The 12,074-nt window shown below is 39.8% G+C and overlaps 1 protein-coding gene across 1 annotated transcript in view; it reads left to right on the top strand.

Moving 5' to 3' along the window:
* Positions 1-12,074, top strand: part of ACER3 (alkaline ceramidase 3) — a 54,972-nt gene that overhangs the window by 22,244 nt on the left and 20,654 nt on the right. The window contains exons 3-6 of the mRNA XM_083819515.1: positions 3,877-3,929; positions 7,244-7,296; positions 10,107-10,188; positions 11,313-11,348. Of these exons, the coding sequence (XP_083675641.1) occupies positions 3,877-3,929; positions 7,244-7,296; positions 10,107-10,188; positions 11,313-11,348 (224 nt within the window). The remainder of the gene's footprint in view (positions 1-3,876; positions 3,930-7,243; positions 7,297-10,106; positions 10,189-11,312; positions 11,349-12,074) is intronic.

Genomic DNA, 12,074 nt, shown 5'->3' with positions numbered 1-12,074 from the left:
TGTTAGAAGTCCTTGACCTGAAATTAATTCCCTTATTGTTACCTGAGAGCCAAAGAGGAGGTGCACGGGCCACGTTGGTGTCTGTAAATCAGACGTGTTCAGGAGCATTCCTGAGATCTGAAGCCAAGCAGCGTGGAACGGCCCGTGTCTGTTCATTTTAGCTTGCCAGACGAGGTGACCGCGTACAAATCCGCTGTCGGGCACAGGCTCAGGGCTCCTCTGGCTGCTGGATGGTGCCCGGGAGCTGCTCGGGGAAGGTGCTGGTTGGAAGGGGCCAGATCCCAGCTGTACCCTGGGAGTCACCAGGGGCACTTCAGTCTCTTAAGCAGTGGAGGGGAAACCATTTTAAGCGTAGAAAGCAAAATAATTCAATGAAAATAATTCATTTAACTCTGTTTTTTCTTCTTGTTTCATTCTTTGGCTGTTTATGGTGCAGCATGTTGTTGTTCATCTTCAGTTTCAGCTCCGGATTCAGACAGTTATATGTATTGTTGATACCTAGTACATGTGTAGATACCAAAATAAATGTGTTTGTATCTGGAGCCTGCCCTTAACATCCACCCTGCCCTTAATAATGTTTTTGTATAGGACCTGTACAGCTTAAATTCACATCTATGAAATCCTAACAAACTGATTTTTCTATAAAGGCTTAGGCTTGTGATAAATTCTGAATGCTGATGGACAGTCTTATATCAAAAAAGAATTACAGTTGATTGTGACACCTCTAATTCTTCCTCAAGCTATTGAAAACTTCAAATTTATTAAGGTCACTCTCAGATTCAAATCCTGAGAGTTTACGTGGTATGTATCTGGAGTTTGATCTCAGGCATAATTATTTCTAGTATGGATATTGCCTTGAAATCTCGGTGTTTTGAGGACAGTAAAATAAATATGTATATATTTCTGCATATCTCCTATAACTGGAGTGGTTCATTGATGTATAAATGCTGAGTGACGTGCAGTATCCATGAGTTACAGCAGCTATAGACAAAATGGTGTTGCTTCAGATGGTGTTAACCTTCCCAATTGCTAGGAGGTTTTTAGTGAGTTGAGCTCCTTTCCAAAAGGAAATAAAAGGAGATAAAAACGGTAAATTCTGCTTGCCAGATAAGGAACAAACCTGTTGCTCAGCTCGTCAGTGGCTATATGGGGAAGCTGCTTCTATTGAAAACCGATGTAATTGCTGTGATCGTGATCACTTGCATTGTGAAAGTTACAAAGCTGGTAGAACATCTCATGGCAACAGTGGCTTTGTGAAGCCAATATTCCCTAGAAATGCCTTGATCCTGAAGTTATTATGTGATAAAAAGTATGTCTGCAGATAGTTGCATTCCAGTAGATCTGCACGTAGAAGCTGCACACAAAGACATCCAGGTTTAAGTAATAAACCACTATTTATTGGAGAGAAACACGTGTCAAGCCCCTTGTCAGTTTGCTTTAAGCCTCACAGATAGAGGTGATGGGCTCTGAGCGTATCAGAGGAAGTAAAGATTTCCTTGCAGTATTTGGCACGTTATAGGTGTTTCCTCCTTTCACTTCTGAAAAGTTTCAGCACTGAACTCTGATACATTAAGCCACGGAACAGCAACTCAGCAGTGTGTGCAGTTCTAGACATTAGTTGCCTTCTGCTGAAGCTTAGAAGTTGCATGGTAGTGTCGGTAGAGGCAGAGCATCACCTGCTTCAGTGTACACTGGGGTTCATCATCTTAATGCATTTTCTTTTTTTTTAATTTTGTTTAAATCTTGACCAGATTCATGAAGCTCTTTACAGTTCTGTGTTAAGCCAGCAGACAAGCCGAAGGTTGAAAATCAGCAACTTGGTTCTTAGCTCATTCAGCTTTAGCTTTTATGCGTTATTTTGCAGTAAGCAGGTATAAATGGGTAAGCGAAGAACCACATTTCATTCTTGAGGCATCATTTAAACCATCTCTTCGTAAAGGTGTTGCTGTGCCCAGTTGCAGCAGGGTTGGAGGAGATGTTAATGCTCCATCAAGACTGCTGTGAGCAGAATTACAGCCATTTCCAGTAGAGGTTTTTATTTTAAGAATGGCCTTGTGATGATTCCCTTTAAACTTTTCTTGTTTTAGATAACTATTTTATGCATAGTTCTCCAGTGCATGGCAAACTTTCATAATTGAAGAATGAACTCGGTGTGATCAGGACACAGACGCAGCAGTTTTTTGATTAACAATTTATAGAAATTATTTGTAGTCCCGGGATTAATGACCTGAAACACTAATATCTGCAGCGTCCTCGATTTTTACAAAGAGTGGAGAGGAAAAACAAGCCAGAAATAACTGCTGCTAATCATGTAGCAGGAAGGGGAGGAGTGTGTTCAGCAACAGCTTGTTGAGATTTATATCCCCAATAGCATTAAAAAGTGACAACGGAAACAAAAGAAACCTAACGAGATGTTTTGTTAATTTAAAATTAATTTCAGTTTCTTTGAGTTGCAATGATTTTGTCCATACTTGAGCATTACAGTTGTTATAAATTGTGAGGGTTTGTATCATGAAGATACCGAAATCACAGTGACAGCCGGGGTAATGTAATGGGTGGTGCTGTTTTAATGATGATCTTAATGTGTTTTTTCTTCAGAGTGAATAATGGTTGTAATCTGTTGTGTTTACCTAGAAATACAGCTAGGAGACTTTCTCATTAAAACCTTAATGAAGGTGAAAACAAACATTGCTTATTGTTTGGAAATATTTTTGTATGTTATATGCTTTTTTTTTATAAATTATATGCTTTGATCGAGTGCATATAATCACAATTCTAGTCTAAAAGCATCTAAAGGAACATCTCCAGACATGTCAATCAGCTGTCTGGGGAATCCTTTACCAACTGCACTGTTTGTTGGCTCATGATCGGTTTATGCATCAGTGAAGCCTAGGTGTTGTGCATGGAAAAGGAGGTGATAATCTTGCAGCAGAGCACAGAGCAGCACTGCCCAGCCATCAAGGACTGAGTGGGAAATACTTGGCTTTTGCTGAAACTAGTCCGAGGTAAAGCCTAATTTCTTGAAGCAAGACAAGACATCAAGTTAATGTACTTACTCCTGCAAAAATAGAAACGAGCTAGTGCTTAATGAGAGTGTTTAATTGTTCACATTTCAAAGTAATGAAGGATACATTAAATACTCTATCAGCTTTGCTCTAAATAATGAAATCTAACTTCCAAGACACATTGTCTTCATCTAACTGAAAAAAAAAAACAAGTCTCTATAGGCCAAGTATACATATCATAAATTAATTTCCGGATAAATTCAGAGTTGAAAGTACTTCAGATAAAATGCGTCGTATAGAAGGTTGAGTTTCCAAGAAGAAATCTTGGAAATGGTGATCTCATTTCACAAAATGAAACCGTACTGCATGTGTTTTGTTTGTGTACACTGAATTTCTGATTCTCTGAGTTGTAATAACAGTTCGGTTCTGCCTCCAGCGCTGACCAAAAGCTGCTTGTAAAATGTACGTTTTAAAACTGTACAATAAGCAGAAATATCACAGACTTTCAGGACTACTGTGTGTGAACGATGCTTTCCATTAGAGAAGGTTTGAGTCAAATAAATCTTAACGTACTAAAAAAAAGAGGCGGAATAAAAATACTCCATTCATTCTTGGTTCCCTCCACTCCTACTCTCAAGTGAGATCACGCCAGTTTGTAGAAAACAGGGAAACCTCCTCCATACCCCCAAAAATCCAAGTATATCACTGGTGACATAAAGTAGGCAGCCAAGGAAAATCGGGTTTGTGTCGCTGAAGTGGGATGCTGATGGTTTGGTTTTTTTCCCCAGTAAATTTTGTGTATTTAATTTAATTCACCTGAGATTTTTCTACATAGTCTTGTGTTATAACCATAGTTTTGGTTCGTTTTCAGCTGTGGGATTGGGATCTTGGTGCTTCCACATGACCCTGAAGTATGAAATGCAGGTGAGTACTGCTAAGTAGCTGTAAATCGTGATGTTTCTCACTGCATAGTCACATTGCCATGTCTGGACTGGAGGAAACCTGTGTAACAGGAGTTCATCTACCTCAAATATCATCCGTATGACTCCTACTCGTAGCAGAAAACTTGCATGGTTTTATTTCATTAGGTATTTTTCACTGATAGATGTAGAGGGATATGCACTTGTATGTATTCCGAAAGTAAGAGCTCTAATCTATTGCTTACTTTAGCAGACAACACTTTATCCTTTGGGAAATCACAGTTAGCTTCTTAGTCACGCTGTTACTTCAAAATTCCTGCAGCTGTGGTTTGACAGCAAGCAGCACAGACTATTGTTAGGCTTTTTTTTCATTTTACTGTTTTCTCTTACATTTTGTGTTGATCTAGATCTACCTGTAGCACAGATACTGAGGTCAGTATCTTCTGAGTAGCAGTAGTTGAGTCTCCCTCTCTCTCCTGCTCTCAAGCAGAAGGTATTCAGCAATAAATCACTGGGCATGTAAATTTGTTTCTGGTATTAACCATTTTCTTAAAGGACACAGTGTCTTGTCCTGTTTTAGGTCTCAGAAAATTAAGGAAATTCATCCTTGTATCAAAGAAAGGAAGAAGTGGGATTCAGTTCAAAATGAAGAAGCCTTCATAGAAAAGCATGTGCCAGAAATCTGTGTTCCTACCATAGTCAGTGGAGCTTAGGGAACCGGTCAGCTGGGCTGAGGCATTCTCCAGGAAGTCTTCTCTTGAATAATATCAGTTTTCCTAAAGAAAGGTGTGTTCAGTGCCATTTTAGACCACAGGAGTATTCTGCCTGGCCTCCAGCTGCCATCCCACAAAGACGCAGGTCCATTAGACCCCACATCACACCCACCAGTCTTGAGTGGCTGTACTGGAGACCCCAGGGCATCTCGGAGAGCATTAGGCACGTCCTCTTTCTTGTACTGATGCAGGTGAGCAAAGCCACACTGAACTCTGGATCATTAAAATAGTCCAGGCTTAAACACTGTTTTTTCTTTTTCTTTCATTTTTTTTTCCCTGCATGTAGAGGCTTTTTTAATCCACGTGAGTTGATTCTGCTAACCACACAGTTGTGGTGTCGCTTCAGAACAACCACAGGTCCCGTGACGTATGTTACGGGCAGACAGAAGCAGAGAAGAGAGGAGCAGCAAGGTTTTGCATCATTTTTTCCCACTGGAGTAAAAGGCTGTGTGTGAGATAGAGAAAGCACACACATTATTTTGGCAGCCAAGCTAGATCTGTGGCCCATAACACTGATTGCTAACTGTTGAATCACCACAGAGGAAATATTTCAACCAGTAAATAATCTCTCTTCATCCACTTTGTCTCGTTATGATTCAAAGTCAGCATTGGTAGCTGTTGTAAGAGAATTCTTGACATTTGTTTCAGTCTTAATACTGTAAATGTTCGGTGTGCAGATAGCTTAATTAGGAGAAATGTGAAAGCTTCTGTTCTTGAAAGCAGTTGCTGGGAATATTTTTTCTGAATTTATCACCTTCTTTTCTTCTAATTTTCTTTTGATGGGAATATTGCTTGATTGTGGCTCGAGGGATACAAAATGCTTATTTAACCAGCTAAATCAGCGCACCAAATTTCCTCCTATACATGTCTCTTCTGTGCTCAGACATCCTGTTGACAGGATTTCTGGAGGGATGAATTCCTTTTGCTACAGAAGCCATTGTCTTCTGCAAGCAAATTTTAGCTAGGATTTGTTAAGACTTTTTGCTGTTAATGTAAGGTCCCTGAGAAGCTATCAGTATATGCAGTGTGTGCACAGCTGTCCAAATTTGAAAATATTTACTATATTTCCTATTCTTCTTGCCTTCTTTCTTTTGCGAGACTATAAATCACCCAGACTCTTCAAGAGCTGCATGAATTAATCCTTCACCTAATTCCTGTCGGGCTCAGTAAGAATATTGCTCAATTTCTAAGTAATAATTATTAGTATAAAGCTGAATTCAGCTCTTGCTTGTTTTTCCTCTCTTAAGGCAGCACAGCACAGATGAACTAATCTGATGGCAAAGCGCCACCGAACACGCCTGACAGCCTCATCTGCCGTTTGTCTTCCTGATACTTTCTGTGCTACCTATTGCAGTCCCTGACAATATAACGCACAAATTCATGGATTTAAACCTATTTTTTCTGCGAAGTTAGATGTGTGCTGGGACGCCTGTTGGAAATGGCTCGCTGTGGGTCAGACAAGTGGGACTGCTAGCTCAAGAAAAGCAGCCAGGGTGTGGGTGAAGAATTAAGACCTGTCCTGCAGCGGCAGCTGGTCATTAGATCTGTTTAGCTGCATTGTGAAATATTTCCTGAAGTTTCTGTGACCAAACGCAAGAAAAGCTAGTAGTTCAAGCTTGGAATAATTCATCTCTCTGCTTCTGTAGCTCACTTTTTTTTTCCAGTATGAATGCTCAAAACTAAAAGGAGGTTTTTGCCTGTGCAGTTAGACCAATGCTGCCAACTGGGACAGAATCAGGCTGGCTCTCTGAAAGGGTTTCCGTAAGCTGGTGTTGCTCTTAATGTGTCTCATTAGTCAGGAAAACATGACTGTGACCTCGTTAAGTACCCTTTACCAGTATTGGGAAGGGAGTTGCTGTACAAACATGGCCATCAACAACTTCCAGCGGGATGGAGGAACAAGATCAAAATCTCTTTGCATCCGGTTCTTGATTTTCTTGGAAAAGAGGCAATCATGGGGGGGGGAGTAACAATTCAAAGTGGCTCGGTATAATTTGCTGGATGTATTAGAAATCAAAGGCAGCAGGTCTTCACTCATCCACATAAGAAATGTCCAAAATTAGGAAGTAAACATTCAAGCACATTACAAGGTGCTTCCTAAAAGGTCTAAAGTTCTGTTTTACGTTATGGAAAAATGATATTGTAAAGAGTTTCTTTGTGTGAAGCTTGCATAGAAGCAAGAAAATGTGGCTGACTGCATTGAGCAGGCTGTAAATGGTGTGGTCGTATTCAAATTGACTTCTAAAAACTAATTATAAATGCTTAAAGAGGTATGAACAGTGAAAACATCATGATTCTTTAAAGGCATTTTTTTTTTTAATCAATTGTAGTTTTCAAAAGATTCGTTGTAATAAAATTATTAAAGCAGCAAAATTTCAGTAGCTGAATAGGATTTGACACTGCCACATACTGAAAGTACAATCAAGAAGGTGGATATCCAAATGACTTAAACTCCTATTTTCGTAAGACTTCTCTCCTTAATTAACTTTCACAAGCGTGTCAGTTAAAAGTAGTTTTCATGTTTTGATGTCTCTGCTTTTTGTAGCTGTTGGATGAGCTGCCAATGATATACAGTTGTTGTGTGTTTGTCTACTGCCTGTAAGTATGTTAAATGTTTTATTCTGAATATTTTTGAAATACTACCTTTTGGTTATATAGAATATGTGTAGCCCAATGTAGCGTATAGTGAGGCTGACACTGAAGCTTCTGTTCATTTCAATGAGATCTCAGTTTTGTCAGCAGCACAGCTTGGTGACTTGGCCATTAGAGCACCAGGCTGGCTTTAGTCCTAGTTTTTGCTAATTTAGAGATGTTTAACCAGTGTTTGTTTAGCAGTAAAACAAATAAACAAACAAAAACAACACAAAACCCTCTCATTAAAGAGTTGTGTTGTATACAACCAGAGCTCAGTGTTACTTGGTGTGTAAACAGCTGACATAATAAAATCACTTCAGTAATGCCTACAAAATTATCAACATGTTAATTTATTGGTATTTTATCTATGGTTCTATGATGTAGTCTGACTCCAAATGCAAATTTCAGATTTCTGGTTAAACCTGCTTTTCACTCATCTGAAAAAATAAAAGATTCTCTGAAGAGTTGAGTGCATGTGGAGAAGTGTTTCAGAACATGCGTCACTGCTTAATACCATGCCAAGATGTTTTCTACCATTTAATTTCAGGAATAATGTAGTGTTTGGTGACTGTAAAGGTACAGTAAGTTATCTTTTTTTTTTTTGCCTGTTGCTGCAAGGCCTGGATTTAACACAATTTGTTCTGTCACTTGGAAAGTCCAAATGATAAAAAACAACCCGTTCAAGACAGAAAATAATTGTCTTTTTGCTTTTGAACATATGATCAAATATTCAGCTGTTGCAAATTGGAGCATCTTTGGTGAAGATTACTGGTAGCTTGCAGTGGAGATGGGATGCTACAGGACTGAACCTCCATCTGTGGAAATTACCATCAGTTTGTGATTCATCCATTAGTATGATTTGTGCAAGCTCAGGACCGGAATAATAATGCCTCTGTTAGTGGAAATATTTCCATCGGAGCTCCCGATCTCCTTGAAATTGCCTTTGCATTTTTTGTCTGATTTGAATGCGATTGGGGAAGGGATGAGAAGAGGCTTTAAAAAAATGTTTGAAAAAATAATCATGCTCATTTTGTGCAGTGGTTACTCTATCATCTTCAAAAGCACTGCAGTCTGTTACTGTATTTCTAGCCCTAAAAAGATTTTACATGTTTTTGTTTGGTAGTAATTAAAATGCTCTGAAGAATGAGCTCATGTTTAGCTCGGGAGGCCTTTAATAATCATTATGGTTTTCTTGAAGGTAGGTGGCGGGGTGGTTCTGCCCAGGACATGCCCTCATACATCATCCAGTCCTAGTGGTTCTCAGGCTGTGCAATTACTTGGGCCATCCATTTTGCAATGTGCTGTCCTGATTATTTTTTCCAGATATTCCTACACATTTTTTGTTTCCTTTTATTCATCCCTGATGACGTCTGTTTCTTAGGAGCTAATAGTAAAGTCGGCAGATGTGACTCGTAGCTATACAGACATCTTCCTCCAGCCCTGATGATTTGGTGACTTTGAGAAGCACAAAATGATATTGTTGGTTGTTTTCTTCACTTTTTTTCTTTTCTGATGAAGTTATGGTGTGGAGAGCAGCTCTGTGGAGAAGGACCTGGAGTCCTGGTGGACAACAAATTAACCATGAGGCATTAATGTGCCCTTGTGGCCAACAAAGCCAATGGGGTACATCAGGAGTAGTGTTGACAGCAGGCCGAGGGAGTTGATCCTCCTTTTCTACTCAGCCCTGGTGAGGCCCCACTGTGAGAAAAATTTTGTTTCTCTGGAGTGCTGGGCCCACTGCTGGGCTTCCCAGTACAAGACAGAGCTGGGCGTACTGGGGAGAGCCCAGCACAGAGCTACAAAGATAATTAGGGGACTGGAGCATCCCTCATGTGAGGAGAGGCTGTGAGAGCTGGGCCTGTTCAGCCTGGAGAAGAGAAGGCTGAGAGGGGATCTCAGCAATGTGTATAAATATCTGAAGGGAGGGCGTCAGGAGGATGTGGCCAGACTCTTTTGGCCAAGAGGCAACGAGCACAAGCTAAAACACAGGAAGTTCCGGCTGAAAGTGAGCAAACACTTAACTGTGAGGGTGACAGAGCTCCAGGAGAGGTCGCCCACCTCATAAGTCTCCTCTGGAGATAGTCACAACCTGCCTGGGGTTGGCCCCAGTCATCTCCAGAGGCCCCTTCCAACCTCCACCGCCCTGTGATTTTGGGATGTGTCTGGTAAATCCAGCACAGTTATACCTGAAGTGCAGCACACAGATTGTGAAGCTAATTTTAATTAATACTGGCAGCGATTAGCAGTTTTTACTTCCCACTTCCTCCGGTACCTGACCTAGTAAATTTACTGCGCTGTGGCTGTGGTAAAGCTGTTAGCAGCCTGCGTTTTACCAGATCTCCAGAGTTCGCTGTTTTGTAAGGCAGTCCCTTTCCCACACTGACTTGAGCTCACAGATGTCATGGTTTTTGACAGCTGTATTGCATTTTGAACTTGTTTCTAATTTGTCATCCATTATCACCCCTTAAGCACCTTCCAAAAATGCTTCTGCTTACCAGTTTCTTTCCACTGACTGGCTTATTTTTTTTATATGCATAAGCTTATTGTTTTTTATTATTTTTGCAATAGACTTTTTGAAAAACATTTATTGGTAGAAGTGTGGGTTTTTCATATTAAAATGACACATCTTTATTGGAGCAGCTACAATTCCTTGAAGGGCCTAAGACTCATTTAGATCAATTTTCTCACAAATTCCATAATAATATACCTTGAAAAACACAGCCTTTATATGGTAAGTGATGAATGTTATCACTCTCCTTTATGTTCTGTTCCAGGTATGAATGTTTCAAGTACAAGAACACAGTCAATTATCCACTGCTTTTCCTGTTAATAACGTACAGCTTCGTAGTCAGCATAGTAAGTAGCTTTTCTAATTTGGCATTTTCACCCGTATGTTGGCAGTTTCCTGCCAGTGATGGAATGTTACACAGGCAGTCCTGAATCTCCCCACTTCCAGTCAAGAAGGAGAAATTGCTTTTTGGGGGGTAAAATAATGTGCTGGCCTGAGACACCTGACATTTTTCAATCTAAACCACTATACAGAATAAATGAAGAAGAAGAAACACAGTAATGCAGTTGCTAGAATAGGAGCGTGAGGAAAACAGTGCCTTCCGGCTGTGACATGTTATGAGACCCTGGACAAGCTGTCTTCTCCCTCTGGGCCTCACCTTAACTCGTCAACAGAAATGAAAATAATCCCGCTCAACAGGCTGTAAAAAGTGAGCTGTGATGCAGTCCTGTATATTGACTGGTTTTTCAAACACCAGGCAGAATAAGAAAGGAACCTAGCTGTTTAAAAAACTAGAAGACTTTAAACTGTGTCATGGCTAACTCAGTTCCCTTTCTCAAGGCACCATGCTGCCTATATGAACAAAATTAGTTTTGTACTGGCCGTCAGCCACAGTTGGAACATCTTTCATTATTTTTATTGATAACAACTTTCTTATTAAAGTAGCATTAGAGGTCTTCTGCCTTTAAGTCTCGTCTTTCCTGTGCCTCCTAAAGTTTATTTTTTATACCTATGGCATGTTATGCCTAAGGTGCATGTTATACACCTTAACTACTAGCTTTTGGTAAAATGAAATGAAATGCTATCTTCAAAAACAATAATAGCAAATCAAAGCAGGGTACATTTTTATCTCGCAACGCATATCAAGAATGTGTCTGGTAATTTCTGCATTTTAATTGTTCATGTATGTGTTGCAACTCTATTAAATGAGGAGCTTTCAGCTGTTGATATTGCCATTTGTGCCTGTGAATTTTAAATAATTCCACGGTTAAAATCTGTTGAAGAACGCCCAGATTTTGCTAGAGGAAACTTCAAATGTTTAGTCAACTTTAATGGCATATGGATAGGCACTCGTGTCTTTATTCTAGCAGAACAAGGTTGGCAATATTTAAATTGTTTAATTAATTAATTAAATTTAAATGTTATGATTGTTTTCCGTTGCAAATTATTTATCTCTTTTTAATCTTTGCAGGTTTACTTAAATTTGAAAGAGCCTGTATTCCACCAGGTAAGCGGCGCTCTGTTGGAGAAGCTGATCTTGTTTAAACTGTGCTGTTTTAGTGGAATGCTTTGTAGGATGCTGTAGCTGGAAGGAAGAAGAGAAGGCAAACCCCATTTGCCTTTCACTTTTTCTTTAAGCAGTACTGCTGTCACATCGCCATCCTGTTATTTGGTGACCTGAAAAACTGGAACGGTTTGTGTCTTGATTTAGTATTTGACCTAGTAGTCTAGGTGTTTCTCATCAGTGACAAGTGTAAGGAGAGGAAGGCCTTAATGAGCCCTTGCGTGTTTTATTACATTAGTGGCTGCTGTGAAGCTATGACCTGACATCATAACATGGCTTGGGCAACTTAACCCCGTGTTCTTCTTTCCCTTTTTATATATTAACTTCTTTTTTTTTTTTTTTCTTTTAACTACTCAGTTTTACTTTGTGTAAATCCAAGCTGAATTTAAATGAATGACTTACAAGGTTACATGGCAGGTTTGTTGTTATGGCCATAGAGGATTAATGGCATGTTTGGTACAAGTTCTTTTTGTAGCAATGCTGTCCAACAGTATTAATGTGCATCTGCTGCTGGTGGGAATAGGATTTGTACCACTTGCCGGCTCACAGGAGGTTAGAAGTCATGCTTGCTTATCTATGCCATGAGTAGCTTTCCCTCTTTTATGACTTTTTGATTAGGGATAACAGCTGAAAAATTGCCAAGCAAAAGCACAGCTCTTTGCAGGACAG

The sequence above is a fragment of the Anser anser genome, assembly GCF_964211835.1.
Source record: "Anser anser genome assembly, chromosome: 1".
Lineage (NCBI taxonomy): Eukaryota > Metazoa > Chordata > Aves > Anseriformes > Anatidae > Anser > Anser anser.
Note: the sequence above shows the minus strand (reverse complement) of the source record. Positions and strands in the feature narration are given on the sequence as shown.